At 36.6% G+C, this 15954-nt stretch overlaps 1 protein-coding gene across 1 annotated transcript; it reads left to right on the forward strand.

Annotated features, from left to right (window-relative positions):
• The first annotated feature begins 687 nt into the window (after positions 1-687).
• LOC110443394 (beta-lactamase domain-containing protein 2-like) lies at positions 688-15810 on the forward strand. The gene is made up of 8 exons (XM_021487591.1): positions 688-1085; positions 6003-6194; positions 6436-6535; positions 6989-7094; positions 10281-10403; positions 10862-11016; positions 14262-14513; positions 15263-15810. Exons 1-8 carry the CDS (start codon positions 1000-1002, stop codon positions 15497-15499), a joined length of 1251 nt encoding a protein of 416 aa, XP_021343266.1. The 5' UTR covers positions 688-999; the 3' UTR covers positions 15500-15810.
• Positions 15811-15954: the final 144 nt, after the last annotated feature.

Below are 15954 nucleotides of genomic sequence, written 5' to 3' on the forward strand. Positions count from 1 at the left end.
ATTTCAAAGTATTTTATTGACAATACATATATAATACAAACATATAAGTTAACATTAAAGGAGATATTTGAACAGTATTGACAAAAGAATAAGACAACAGGCTTTGCCTATATCAGTCTTCTTCTAATTCCGGTAGATATGTACAATGCTTAAATATATAAAATGTTGTGATTCGTTTCCTCTCACACTCATGCACACCCACACCCACACCAGCTTATGTCTAATACTCGTTATTTAAGGGATAAAACTTGCCTGAATAACAATAATTATAACAATACATGAATATTCATTTGGAAATTTATCTAGCACGTATAAGTAACGAAACGTTTTGATGATTTAATATAAGAGTCAACATGTATAAGAATAGTTTTATTTAATTGGTCGGATGCATTACTAATACCATATACTAAACAGTGCAGATTTAAATATCCTACTAAATTATAAGTAGGATATTTAGGTAGTTGTTTGACATGTCTTAGCTTATGTGATTGTATAAATGTTATGTGTAGTAATATGATATATTTCATGTTACAGAGTTTTTACTTACGTAATAAATTAACTGAGAAAAGAACCCAGGAGTTGTCGTATACATTTGTATCCACGATAAAAGACGACTATTACATTTTATCAAATATGATCTAAATCCAAATGATTAATTCATTTACATTACGTTTCACAAGACAAATATGCACGTCATGCCCGTTAATACCTAGGTAGGCCGTCGTACATCATAAAGTCGACATACCGCAAACGTCAAGTAAATTAAAAAAAAAAAACACGATCAAGTGGTGATCGAGTGTTTAGGATAATTCTCCGTCCCACTACCCGTATGATTCAGAGTAAATAGATATTAAGTATATATGCATAGTCAGGTAAATGATAACACTAAGGATTAGCCAGATATACTGTACATAGTCCATACCTTCATTGCTGATAAGCATTATACCTAGAAAAGCAGGTGAACTACCCACTCGTCTCCACCAGTACGGAAGAAACGTGATGGCTGACGAAACGAAGACACCAGAACAGGCTCACGTTGACGGATTCGTCAGAGACGGGTTTGAGAAAGTCAGAGATGCGTTCAGGTAAAAAAATGTCCACTAGATGTATAAATAATGGATTATTGCTTAATATGATACCTAGAGAATACTAGTTTTCTGGCTTTGACATGATTGACAGGCTGCACTATAGTGATAACAACGACGCTATCTTGTTTACCGTGACTTTAATTGTTGAACTTTGATTTTTATACTGTAGTGTTCATTTTGACGCGGCAATAGATCATTATATCAATCGAATACGATTACACGTTTGTACTTAAGTTTATATAGAGTGTTTATAGACATTAACTACGAGTACACTGAAACCATTTTACTAATTTATTTGTATCAAGAACACCCCTCTTTGCTTTGCAACATACCATTTTAAACCGTTTTATGCGTTATATTTAATTCCTGTTAATGACCTATTCTTCCCAATCACAGGTTTTATGCTAGTAAAACAAACAAACCGACAGTGACAAGACAAGATTTTTAATCTTTTAAACCACAATTTACATGTGATATTAAGAAAATATACAATGGGTACATTCAAGATAGAGTACGTGCTGAATAAAAACTGGGATATTTACTTTGGGATGACTTTAACGGTAGAATTGAAAATATTTCGAGTGTCGAAATCGCCATGTAGTACATGAATATTTATAGCAGGTAATTCTCCCGAGCTTGGCATTATTTAAACATTCGTTTATACATCATAAATATTTCGAGGAGGGCATACATATTGATTTGGATGTAAATGTGTCTTTGGGCGAGCTTACTTTAATACTGTAGCGATTACGTAAAAATCAATAAGAAATATGGTAAGTACGGAGACATACACAACAATCAGATTGGAGACAGGAAAACCTCCTACCTCTGGCCGCCTCCTATTCTTACCCGTACCCTTGACCTACTCCTGACTCTTCCCTAAGATTGCCGCTAACCCCCTAACCCTTACTTTAGCCCTACTCTTACAATTGACTCTAGCCCTAGCCCCGACTCCTTAATCTTGCCTCCGATTTGAACCCTGCTCATAGTTTTACCCTTACCCTTGACCTATTCCTGACTCCTCCCTAAGATTGCCGCTAACCCCCTAACCCTGACCTTAGCCCTACCCTTACAATTGACTCTAGCCCTAGCCCTCACTCCTTAACCTTGCCTATGAACTAAACCCTGTCCTTGTGGTATAATCAAACATGCAATAGAAAATCATTGTTATGCTCATGACTTTCAACTTATGTCTTAAAAAAAGTTGCGGTGTTTTATAAACTAGTTTAGATTTATACCACATGTTCGTAATAAGAAATGACGTAACAAAAACATTTTCACGTCACATAATTGATTTCTGCGATCGAAAAAATGTATTAGTACTTTTGAGACTTGATATGAATGTGCCAACATAATTGATTCCTGACTAGAGTTGGTGATAGCATGCCCAACTATTTGAAACGTTTTTGTAAATTCGTTTTAAATTAGTTAACTTCTTAGCAAGTGCACAACGTTGCTAAATGCACTTTTTATTCAGTTGAGTCTGACAGCATGAATTCTATAATATTTTGCACAGATATTAATGCAATGTATTTGATTTAAACATTTTTTATTTGTCATTCAACAAAAAGGATTAGGTACAAGTTTTCTCAACTTAGAAACGCCCTCTCCAATACATTTCATTATATTGATTACATGACAACAACAACAAATATATTTATAATATATATGAACAAAGAAGAAAGGAAGGGAAAAGGGAAGAAAAGAAATTTAGAAGAATAAGAAAGAGAGATGATAGGATAATACTACTGACCTTAAAATCTGTTACTATTTTTAATGTAGGTTTGGACTATATGGAAGATATTTTCATTGTCTTCATCTGACAAATTTGGAGAACCGTACAGAATAACATTTAGAGAAATATTACAATAACGTGAGCTATCATCAATCAAAAGTTGTCTTTGTCTGATATACAGCATACAATCAAAAAAGAAATGGACTGCATTTTCACTGATTTCCACATGCACACATTGGATCACCTACAATATTAACTCTATACAGATCATAATTTAAACTACTACATGAATGACGCAATCGTGTATGTAAAATATTTAGTTTTCGATTTCCTACATGAAAAAAATAGGCAACAAGTAACCTTGGTTACGCTTAATCGATGATTTAAACATGTTAACGGATGGCTGCTCTCTGACAGTATTTGGTAAATCGTTCCATAGTCTTATAGAAGAAGGAATAAAGGATTGGAATGAACTAGACAGACGGAAATTGGGAACAGTGTAGTTTTCAGTATTTCTCAAGTTGTAGCTATTGCGTTCGCATACTTTAGGAGGAAGAATGTTAGTTAAATAAGAAGGTGTTTGTTTATTATGGAGTTTGTACATTAGGGAAAGTTTCTTAAGTTTTCTTCTTTCAGATAGAGGTTCAAGTTGGGATTCTTGATAAAGTGATTGTTTACTAGAAAAAGAGGGTAGGCCAGTAATAATTCTTGCTGCTTCAAGCTGAACTTGTTCAAGTTTAGTTAGATCTGCCAGAGAACAACCATCCCAAACTTCACAGGCATATTCCAACACAGGCAACACAAATACTTTATATATTCTTAACAAAGTTTTCCTACTCAACAGTAATTTAAACTTTCGTAGTACTGATACCTTTTTCATGCATGTTTTTTGAATTTCGGAAATATGTAAAGACCATTTTGCATCTGCACTAAATATTACGCCTAAATGTTTATGACTTTCAACACAATTCAGAGTCTCAGTACCAAAACAAATCTGTAAAGGAAGTATATTTCGCGAATTAGATATAAATAACACATCAGTTTTCTGTTGATTAAATTTAGTAAGCCAGTCCCGTGACCATTTGTCAAGTTTTTCCAAATCTCTGTTTACACACATTTCAATATCAGCATGAGAAGACGAAGAATACATCAAAGAGGTATCATCAGCAAATAAGCGTGAAATACAATTTAAATTATCAACAATATCATTAATATAAACCAAAAATAACAGAGGACCTAACACACTTCCTTGTGGTACACCAGCATTTGTGTAACCTATATTAGAATACACACCTTTAACAAGAACCTGTTGTTGTCTGTTTGAAATGTAATTTTTAAACCAATGTAGTAAACCATCTCTAATACCATAAGCATGTAATTTATGTAAAAGACCCCTATGCCAAACTCGGTCAAAAGCCTTCGATATATCACAAAAAATTAGACAAGTATGTTTTTTTTCTTCTAATGAACAACATATATTATGGTAAATTTCTATTAGCTGATGGACAGTGGAATGATGAATCATAAAACCAGATTGTTTTTCGTAAAATAAAGAATGATCAAGGAAAAAATTATAGATGTGTTTAAATACAACCCTTTCAAAAACCTTACCTATACAAGACAACAAAGTAATTGGTCGGTAATTTGACACCAAGTGTCTATCACCCTTTTTGAACAGAGGTAAAATAATACCATGTTTCCATATTTCAGGGAATATTTTAGAATTTAGTGACATATTAAAAAGAATTGACAATGGCTTACATATAGAATTCGCTGTAAATTTTAGCATATGATGACTTATAGTATCATGACCAGATGCTTTTCCTAATTTCAGAATTTTCAAAATATCACATATTTCATCACTTTCAACCACAATAGAATCAAGTACAGAATCAGTTCTGGAATCAAAACTGGGTAAAGATTTGCCAATATCATCTATGTTTGAGATAGAGCTAAAATAATTATTTAGAATATTTGCTTTCTTATCATCATCATATTCAATATTTCCATATGCAATGTATTCCATATGAACAACCCTTCACAGGGAAAGGAATCATTTGATCATATCTATGTTTCATAGCATATCTTTTACTGATATACATTATATACAATTACCAGGCGTCAACTAAACTCATCGAAAGTGACCCAGAGCTGTTACCATTCATGTAGATGTTTGTGTGTCGTTATTCCGTCTTTGCGTATTGCAGAGTTATCTTCTATTGATTGTTACGTCATTGGTTTGTGTGAGAAAATTGCGTCGTTTTCTCAAAAATTGATGACGTTACTCTCACAAACAAGTGACGTAACAATCAATACCTGCTCCCAAGAGAAGATAACTCTGCAATATGTAAAGACGGAATACCTAACAGAGAAATGTGTCCTTAATCACCTTTTCAGTGTTAATCGATTACTTAACAGACACTTAATAGCTGGTAATTAAGTTAAACATTCTATACATTTTGAGATTGATCTTTTTGCTTGCCTTGCATTAGTCGTCTTCGTATAGCTTGTTATAATGATTCAAATTAACGTACAATATCAAAGGAAGGATATTATGAGATATTAGCCAGGTGGCATAGGACCAGTAGTTAGCGCCTGATAATGTAGCTCCTGCGAATTCCTCAACATGGCATCGATTAATGTAAATGTATATGCTAATTGTACTAATTGTATTAATTGTATATCTATGTACTGTAAAGCGCTTTAGAGTGGCTTACGTTAGCTAGATAGGGCGCTATATCAAATGTTGTATATTATTGTTATTATTATTATAAATTTATCACACGTTTTGATCATTAAAACATAAAAAAATATCTAATAATAGCATATAAACCATTCAAAATGAGGAAATACACACACAAACATACATACTCACTTATATACAAGATGAATGCAAAACGTTTGAAAGCAAAGAAAAGAAAAAGATACATCTTTTATTGTATCTTACCCATTTTCCGATAATAGATTCAAAAGCCATTTTGTATAATGGATAAAAAACATGAACACGACCAGAACGAAGCCTCTAAGTCCTTATCATGAACATTAACAAACTCGAATGTGGTAAATAGAAACTTTAACATCACTCATTGGAGAATACACTAGTAAAACATTAGTTTATTTCTAATTATTCTCTTGCATATCACGAACACAAATAATGTATTGGTTTACCGTAATTCCAGGGCCAGTCTGGAGGATGGTTCTGACATAGGAAGTTCGGTGGCTGTTTACTATGAAGGGGAGCTCGTGGTGAACCTGTGGGGAGGATGGATAGAGAAGGAGGCGGGACTTAAATGGAGAGAGGATACCATGCCTTGTGTCTATTCCTCTACAAAGAGCCCTTCAGCCCTCGTTATCGCACACCTTGTAGACAGGTATTCTAACATTTAGAGAGCAATGGTTCTGATGTTTGCAATGTAACCTCACTTACAAATCACTATATTTTATGTTAACAATGTAGCCCTGCTAATAAATCCACGTCTGTTTTTAGGGAAATTCAACTATTAATCCAACTTGACAAGCTGTTAAACATTTTTTCCTGAAATCTTTTGCAATTAAAACTTTTTAAAAAATTCCTCACTTGGATGTGGAGACTCATTCCGTCTTGTGTTGTAGAGGACTGCTAGACTATAATGAAAAAATCTCCAAATATTGGCCAGAGTTTGGACAGAACGGCAAGGAAGACATCACTCTGGAAACCTACATCACTAACAAGGTTGTATTGTCTGTAGGTTACTAGGAACAGGAATCACAACATCAGAGCATTTATTGATGTTGTCATTTTATTGTAGGAAACTATTCCATTCACAGGATACCCCACACAATAAGTATATGGCATGAAAGAGATCATTATTGAACAAAAATGTGCAAACCAATCTAGGATTACTTTACAGAATAACTGCAAAATACGCATCCCATGTCATATAAAAATCATCATGTTTCCGAAGAATTCTCACATTAATCCGATATCGTAAAAGAAAGTTATATTTGAAAATAACTCTCAAGACTACTAACCACTTGCCTTGGCAGAAACGATCCTTGGCAGAGTATCTCACATATCATAACACATACAGACAGAAAAAAACACCTGTATCGAAAATCTTTATTTTCGCTTTAATTCTTTCTCAACTGTACAACGTTTCACTGTCCTGCTTTGATTTTTACCAAGGCTGGTCTAAGCGGGAATGACGAGCCTCTCTCTATAAGGCTCATGCTGGATGACCCCAAAAAGTTTGGAGAACTTTTAGCCAAACAGAAGCCGCTCTGGGAACCAGGTAAACATGGGTGATATCATCATGTATGAATAAATGTGCGTGCGTACGGATGTGTAAATATCATTCTTAAATTTTGTTTTGGTGACTGTCTGATCTCGTGAAATAAAGTCGTAAGATGGTGTGGATTGATACTGATACTAATCAAACTATACGTTTCCAGGCTGATCATATTTACTGTAGTTCAAACCAGAAACGAAACCGTACACCGAGTAAAGCAAATTGAAAACACTTTTATTCTTCTACTTCTATATCGGTTTTTAGGTCACCTGAGACAAAGTCTCTTAGTGACCTATTGTGATCGCCTTTTGTCCGTCGTCGTCCGTCATCCGTCGTGTATCCGTAAACAATTTACATTTTCTACTTGACCAATTTCAATGAAATTTTGCAGAAACCTTCCATGGCCAAAGGTCAACAAAAATAGTTGCCGGTTTGGTCCCCGGCCCCCAGGGGCCTGAGGGGCGGGGCCAAAAAGGGTAAAATTGACTAAAATTTCAAAAATCTTCTTCTCAAGACCCAGATATGGTAGAATCAAATACTCTTCATAGATGGAAGGGTCTTTAGGTGCTTTATCAAAATTGTGAATTTCATGACCCTGGGGTCTCCCGTGTACCCCTGGGGAGGGGTAAACTTTACTATAGTTTATATAGGGAAATCACATTTTGGACCAACATTTGTTTAATTTCCATTGGAAGTAATTCAATTTGGGTTAGCATTATCAGTATTAGGTAGCAGTTTGATAGTATGCACCTATGAGCCCTGACTGACCCCCAGGGGCTGATGGGTGGGGCCAAAAAGGGTTGAATTGACTGAAATTTCAAAAATCTTCTTCTCAAGACCCAGATATGGTAGAATCAAATACTCTTCATAGATGGAAGGGTCTTAAGGTGCTTTACCGAAATTGTGAATTTCTTGACCCTGGGGTCTCACGTTTCCCCCTGGGGAGGGGGTAAACTTTACTATAGTTTATATAGGGAAATCACATTTTGGACCAACATTTGTTTAATTTCCATTGGAAGTAATTCAATTTGGGTTAGCATTATCAGTATTAGGTAGCAGTTTGATAGTATGCACCTATGAGCCCTGACTGACCCCCAGGGGCTGATGGGTGGGGCCAAAAAGGGTTGAATTGACTGAAATTTCAAAAATCTTCTTCTCAAGACCCAGATATGGTAGAATCAAATACTCTTCATAGATGGAAGGGTCTTAAGGTGCTTTACCGAAATTGTGAATTTCTTGACCCTGGGGTCTCACGTTTCCCCCTGGGGAGGGGGTAAACTTTACTATAGTTTATATAGGGAAATCACATTTTGGACCAACATTTGTTTAATTTCCATTGGAAGTAATTCAATTTGGGTTAGCATTATCAGTATTAGGTAGCAGTTTGATAGTATGCACCTATGAGCCCTGACTGACCCCCAGGGGCTGATGGGTGGGGCCAAAAAGGGTTGAATTGACTGAAATTTCAAAAATCTTCTTCTCAAGACCCAGATATGGTAGAATCAAATACTCTTCATAGATGGAAGGGTCTTAAGGTGCTTTACCAAAATTGTGAATTTCATGACCCTGGGGTCTCACGTTTACCCCTGGGGAGGGGGTAAACTTTACTATAGTTTATATAGGGAAATCACATTTTGGACCAACATTTGTTTAATTTTCATTGGAAGTAATTCAATTTGGGTTAGCATTATCAGTATTGGATAGCAGTTTGATGGTATGCACATATCAGCCCTGACTGACCCCCCGGGGCTGATGGGTGGGGCCAAAAAGGGTCAAATTGACTGGAATTTCAAAAATCTTCTCCTCAAGACCCAGATATAGTAGAATCAAATACTCTTCTTAGATGGAAGGGTCTTAAGGTGCTCTACAAAAATTGTGAATTTCATGATCCTGGGGTCTCACGTGTACCCCTGGGGAGGTGATAAACTTTACTATAGTTTATATAGGGAAATCACATTTTGGACTAACATTTGTTTAATTTCCATTGGAAATAATTTAATTTGGGTTATCATTATCAGTATTGGGTAGCAATTTAATCGTATGCACATATGAGCCCTGACTGACCCCCCGGGGCTGATGGGAGGGGCCAAAAAGGGTCGAATTGACTGGAATTTCAAAAATCTTCTTCTCAAGACCCAGATATGGTAGAATCAAACACTTTTCATAGATGGATGAGTCTTAAGGTGCTCTACCAGAATTTCGAATTTTATGACCCTGGGGTCTCACGTGTACTCCTGGGGAGGGGGTAAACTTTACTATAGTTTATATAGGGAAATCACATTTAGGACCAACATTTGTTTAATTTTCATTGGAAATAATTCAATTTGGGTTAGCATTATCAGTATTGGATAGCAGTTTGATGGTATGCACATATCAGCCCTGACTGACCCCCCGGGGCTGCTGGGTGGAGCCAAAAAGGGTTGAATTGACTGAAATTTCAAAAAAAAATCTTCTCAAAGACCCAGATATGTAGAATCAAACACTCTTCATAGATGAAAGGGTCTTAAGGTTTATGACCCTAGGGTCTCACGTTTACCCCCTGGGGAAGGGGGGGGGGAAATTATTATGGTTTATAATGGCAAATGATACTTTAAATATTACATGTTAATAACTTGATTGGAATTATAACCCTGAGTTGACAGTTTGATACTTTGAAAATTTTGAGCCAGCCCTACCCCCAAGGGCTGTAAGGTGGGGCCCAAAGGAGTCAGTGTGCTAAAATTTCTTCATTTTCCTTGTTTAGAATCAGAGGTGCTAGTTTCAAATACTTTTTAGTCTTAAATCTGTATGCTAGATATTGAATAAGGTGGTTTATTGGTTTTTGTCACTGAATAATATTTCTGTTCGTGTTAAAAACAAAATCAGCTCTCTGTATAAATATATCAGGTGACCGTTAAGGCCCATGAGCCTCTTGTTAAATTTTAAGTTTTAAATTTAAATGTACAAAACGACGTCAGCACACGAGGAAAAATCAAAACTCTTTATTGATAAGACAGAGTTATATGAGACACCAAAACAAAAAGGAAAATATCACGAACTCTAAATGAGGAGTGACTTAATAAAAAACAAATACAATGTAATTCTCTTTAAGAAGCATATACATTGTACCTCTATATATAGCTATCGATCAATAAACTAACATGCGTCCTGCCTTTAAGTTGATTGTTTTCCTATAATATTTTCCACCAGGAACAAAACATGGCTACCATCCGATGACATTTGCATTATATTTGGACCAAATTGTGAGGAGGGTGGATCCAGAGGGACGTAGTCTCGCCCAATACTTCCAAGAGGAGATGGCCGGGCCGTTCGGTAAGGGTTTTTAAGTGATTAATTTATGTTTTCCCCATTTCTCATGCAGTATTTAACTAATCGCCAAATCATGTACCCGATAAAACATTCCTTGAGTGAATGATATTAAAGTCATTATGTATGTAAAGTATGATGTCATTGTGTCACAGCTGTTTGTGTATCAACGTATACTGTAATTTATTTTAAATATAAACAAACTTGGTGAGATGCAAAGATTTGGTTTGTTTGAACTGTACGTACTAAGGCAGCTGACCTGCGGCTGAACAGAAATACTGAGCATACGTTGAAATGTAGGGTCTACTGTAGTTTTTGACGAACCTTTCTCAATATTTTCCCATCGGATTTTAGGACTGTCTCATTTATTCGAAATACAACGTATCGGTTATAAATCTAACAAAGGAATCATGACGAATCTTATTTTAGTAATTATTGCAACAATGCCCTTACGTGTTTTCCAGATATTGAATTTTATATTGGACTCCCAAAAGAGCTATACTACAGAGCTCCCCGTTCGTTTATGCTGCCTAATGCCGATATTTTGGAAATGATGAAAAAAATGCAGGGAGATCCGGAAATAACGAAGGTTGTGAATGAAACCTTCACAGACGTCCTGGTAAACGTTGTTTTACTTTACACATATGGTAGTACACACATGATAGTACACACAATACTTGCTATATTGTGAGCATCTTGTTTCAGAAATATTTTGTATTTTTTTTTTTATAATTTGTTTATTTTTAAAGACATTTTTATTACATAAATACATAAACACACATACACCCACATACATACAATTCCCATTTGCATGGTTTGTCTCTTGCATCGTCATATCTTTCATCATCATCATCCTCATCGGGACTGAATATCATCATCAGCCTTGTCAATCATCATCAATAGTAATACACCATACCATCTTAATACATTATCATCATCAACAACATCATCAATCTATCATCATCATCATCATCATCATCATCATCATCATCATCATCATCATCATCATCATTCTATCAATCTATCATCATCATCATCATGTTCATCAACAGATGCATCCTCAATAATCATCAATACATCAATCATCCTCCTCGCCAATAAATCTTCATCACCATAAATGCAAAATCATAATTGTCAATACATCATCATCATCATCATCATCATCATCATTGCTACCATCAATATATATATATAGAGAATAATATATGCCTTTTTCCATATCACACCCAGTATCAATCCGAGACTGCAATATCAGCCCAAGGGCCGAAGGCCCGCGGGCTGATATTGGTCGAGGGTTGATACTGGGTGTGATATGGATAAAGGCGTGTTTTATTCTGTTTATTACATACTTACTAATAAAAACTACTATCTTATGATTTATTTTCATTTTTGAAATATTGAAAAACTATTTTTTTCCAAATGGGGTGTGATATGGGTTTTGCGGGCTGATATGGGTTTTGGGGTGTGATACGGCGGGGGCTGATACGGGTTTTGGGGTGTGATACGGCGAGAGCTGATATGGGTTAGAGCAATTGTGTAGTATCGCATATACAAAAAAACCCGTATTTATTAGTAAGTATGTAATAAATGTTCTTATATATATATAAATAGTTATTGACAACCATACACAAATACTCATCCCACCATATATTCTGATAAACATACACCTCACACACACATACACCATACAAACAGACTTGTAGAGAGAGAGAGAGAGAGAGATTTTTTATTTCAGNATTACCATCTTAATACATTATCATCATCAACAACATCATCAATCTATCATCATCATCATCATCATCATCATCATCATCATCATCATCATCATCATCATCATTCTATCAATCTATCATCATCATCATCATGTTCATCAACAGATGCATCCTCAATAATCATCAATACATCAATCATCCTCCTCGCCAATAAATCTTCATCACCATAAATGCAAAATCATAATTGTCAATACATCATCATCATCATCATCATCATCATCATTGCTACCATCAATATATATATATAGAGAATAATATATGCCTTTTTCCATATCACACCCAGTATCAATCCGAGACTGCAATATCAGCCCAGGGGCCGAAGGCCCGCGGGCTGATATTGGTCGAGGGTTGATACTGGGTGTGATATGGATAAAGGCGTGTTTTATTCTGTTTATTAAATACTTACTAATAAAAACTACTATCTTATGATTTATTTTCATTTTTGAAATATTGAAAAACTATTTTTTTCCAAATGGGGTGTGATATGGGTTTTGCGGGCTGATATGGGTTTTGGGGTGTGATACGGCGGGGGCTGATACGGGTTTTGGGGTGTGATACGGCGAGAGCTGATATGGGTTAGAGCAATTGTGTAGTATCGCATATACAAAAAAACCCGTATTTATTAGTAAGTATGTAATAAATGTTCTTATATATATATAAATAGTTATTGACAACCATACACAAATACTCATCCCACCATATATTCTGATAAACATACACCTCACACACACATACACCATACAAACAGACTTGTAGAGAGAGAGAGAGAGAGAGATTTTTTATTTCAGTAATAGCACTGTTTTACACATCAAAGTCTGCTAGTGAAAATTCTTTTATTAGGTTAAAATGAAGGAGTCCGTGAAACATTTCCAATTAAAAAAAACATACTTTACAAATTCGGGGAAATAAAAGGACTGTTTCATCATACTGCATATAGGAAAAGGCTATGTGGGTTCCCATGTAGAACCGGGGGTTTCCTCCAGGCCATAAATGACCTGCTGCTCCCATTCAGCTTTTGGGGTCTATCTTCCTTTCTGTGGTATATCCCTAGGTACCCCTTACCTGCCCTTTCTGTGGTATATCCCTAGGCACCCCTTACTTGCCCTTTCTGTGGTATATCCCTTGGCATACCTTACCTGCCCTTTCTGTGGTATATCCCTAGGCACCCCTTACCTGCCCTTTCTGTGGTATATCCCTAGGCACCCCTTACCTGCCCTTTCTGTGGTATATCCCTAGGCATACCTTACCTGCCCTTTCTGTGGTATATCCCTAGGCACCCCTTACTTGCCCTTTCTGTGGTATATCCCTTGGCATACCTTACCTGCCCTTTCTGTGGTATATCCCTAGGCACCCCTTACCTGCCCTTTCTGTGGTATATCCCTAGGCACCCCTTACCTGCCCTTTCTGTGGTATATCCCTAGGCATACCTTACCTGCCCTTTCTGTGGTATATCCCTAAGCACCCCTTACATGTCCTTTATGTGGTATATCCCTAGGCACCCCTTACCTGCCCTTTCTGTGGTATATCCCTAGGCATACCTTACCTGCCCTTTATGTGGTATATCCCTAAGCACCCCTTACCTGTCCTTTATGTGGTATATCCCTAGGCACCCCTTACCTTACCTTTCTGTGGTATATCCCTAGGCACCCGTCTGACCTGCCCTTTCTGTGGTATATCCTTAGGCACCCTTCTGACCTGCCCTTTCTGTGGTATATCCCTAGGCACCCGTCTGACCTGCCCTTTCTGTGGTATACCCCTAGGCACCCCTTACCTGCCCTTTCTGTGGTATATCCCTAGGCACCCCTTACCTGCCCTTTCTGTGGTATATTCCTAGGCACCCGTCTGACCTGTCCTTTCTGTGGTATATCCCTAGGCACCCTTCTGGCCTGCCCTTTCTGTGGTCTATCCCTAGGCACCCGTCTGACCTGCCCTTTCTTTGGTATATCCCTAGGCACCCCTTACCTGTACTTTCTGTGGTATATCCCTAGACACCCGTCTTCACATAACCTTAGCTGTTGCGAGGGGAACCTCAAACAAATACATACAATTAAAAAAACGTATTTAAAGAAAATGCTTCTGTTTTATGGAATAGACCATGAACAACCCGTATATAAGAGAGGTTCCCGTTGGATCAGCCTTCGGACACGGGACTACTGCATCTTTAGCTAAATTCCACGGCATCCTAGCCAATGGGGGCGTCCACAACGGTAAGAGGCTATTGTCAGAGGAGGCTATTCAAAGACAGCTGGAACTCAAGTCCTACGGCAAAGAAGTTGTATATGGAATGGAGTACATGTTTAGCCTAGGAACCATGGTAGTGGCCTCGATGGACGATACACAGCCTGTAAGTGTTCCCTTGTAATCATCTTAACTTGCTTCGACAAAACTCGCCCTCGCTTTTGTTTAGAATTCGAATAATACATGTCCATATTGGTGTCAAAATACGAGATTTTACGACTTGGTTATATGTTGTACTGATAAAACGTGCTAAGATAACATTAACATGTTAATTGACATATTTTTACTTTTAGAAAATATTACAAACACATATATATCGAGGACTTTTCATTGACGAGTTTTAAGTGAATTTCAGAGTTACGAAATGTCTCAAGAAATTGGAGGACTCGAAATTTAAATTGTCCCAAAAACGTTTACAAAAGAAATTTTGGCCAAGTGTTTCGCACTAATGTCAGTGCCACGGATATATTGAAAGACGTTTTGCATGCTCCTTTTCATCTTTTAGTGAAATAATAGGAAGTTCTATGATCAAAGGTCATAGGTCTATTCCATAGAGACGTTAGAATGCTTATGTTGTCCCAATATGTTTTGGAAATATATGCAATAGCTTGCGTATTATGAACCCTATCTCGTTGTTTTTATTTTATTTACGTATGTCATTCATGCACAAGGAGATAATACACACGATATTAAATGCCAAAACTAAAGGCTAAATATTGTCAAATGGTTGTGAGGAACTACACGGCAACAAGTGCAGGGTACAAATTTAGAAAAAAATATGAATATCAAAACATTGCACTTGAGTAGCAAAACTTCCATACGTTTTAATTAATAATGCTATCCTTCTCTTTTTAGCCCGTGTTTTCCTTTGGTCATGGCGGCTTTGGGGGTCAAATGGTCATTGCAGACCCTACTCACAAGGTCGGCTTTGCGTACGCCTCCAACCATTTGAACCTCGACATTGAGAACGAACGTCGCTGGAAGAATCTTTACGACGTGGTGTACGAGTGTGTTTACAAGATTAAGAACATTACCGCCAAAAGGTCGTTTTTCCAAACCTACGCCAAAATGAAAGCCGCACAGGACGCCTAAACATTATTAAGGTCCTTGCAGCCCAACGGTGTTGAACAGGAAAACAATTCAATCATCTTATTCACAAAACAATAATTTCTTGACAATTTTGAAAACAAATGTTGCCTTTCCTATAAACTCTTTGGTCGGACAAGCCAGATAATGAACTGTTATTAACATCTTACTGATCCGCCCTCGTTTGGACGAGATTATTGACTTAACATTTTTCTTAACGGAGTTCCATGTAATTTGTTCATTTTTATCAGATATTGCACTCATATATTTTTCATATTAAAAATCATTATTACCAAAAGTGGTTCTTGATCATTTGTATTGGATTTTCTTTCCGATTTTTGAAACATTTGCCATAGCGTGCCATTCAATATTGACGCATCTTTGTCGTGTTAAAAAGAGGCAGACATTGACTGACCTCTGCTCTTTACATTTACAGCTTCGATGCCAGAAAAACACGCTTT

Source organism: Mizuhopecten yessoensis, unplaced genomic scaffold (genome assembly GCF_002113885.1).
Source record: "Mizuhopecten yessoensis strain PY_sf001 unplaced genomic scaffold, ASM211388v2 scaffold716343, whole genome shotgun sequence".
NCBI classification, from domain to species: domain Eukaryota; kingdom Metazoa; phylum Mollusca; class Bivalvia; order Pectinida; family Pectinidae; genus Mizuhopecten; species Mizuhopecten yessoensis.

Bases quoted from the DNA above. Each gene is read 5' to 3' on its own strand.
- LOC110443394 (XM_021487591.1), top strand. From the start codon at position 1,000: ATGGCTGACGAAACGAAGACACCAGAACAGGCTCACGTTGACGGATTC. The intron at 6,195-6,435 runs GTATTCTAACAT...CTTGTGTTGTAG, and splicing joins ATCGCACACCTTGTAGACAG to AGGACTGCTAGACTATAATG. The intron at 14,514-15,262 runs GTAAGTGTTCCC...TTCTCTTTTTAG, and splicing joins CGATGGACGATACACAGCCT to CCCGTGTTTTCCTTTGGTCA.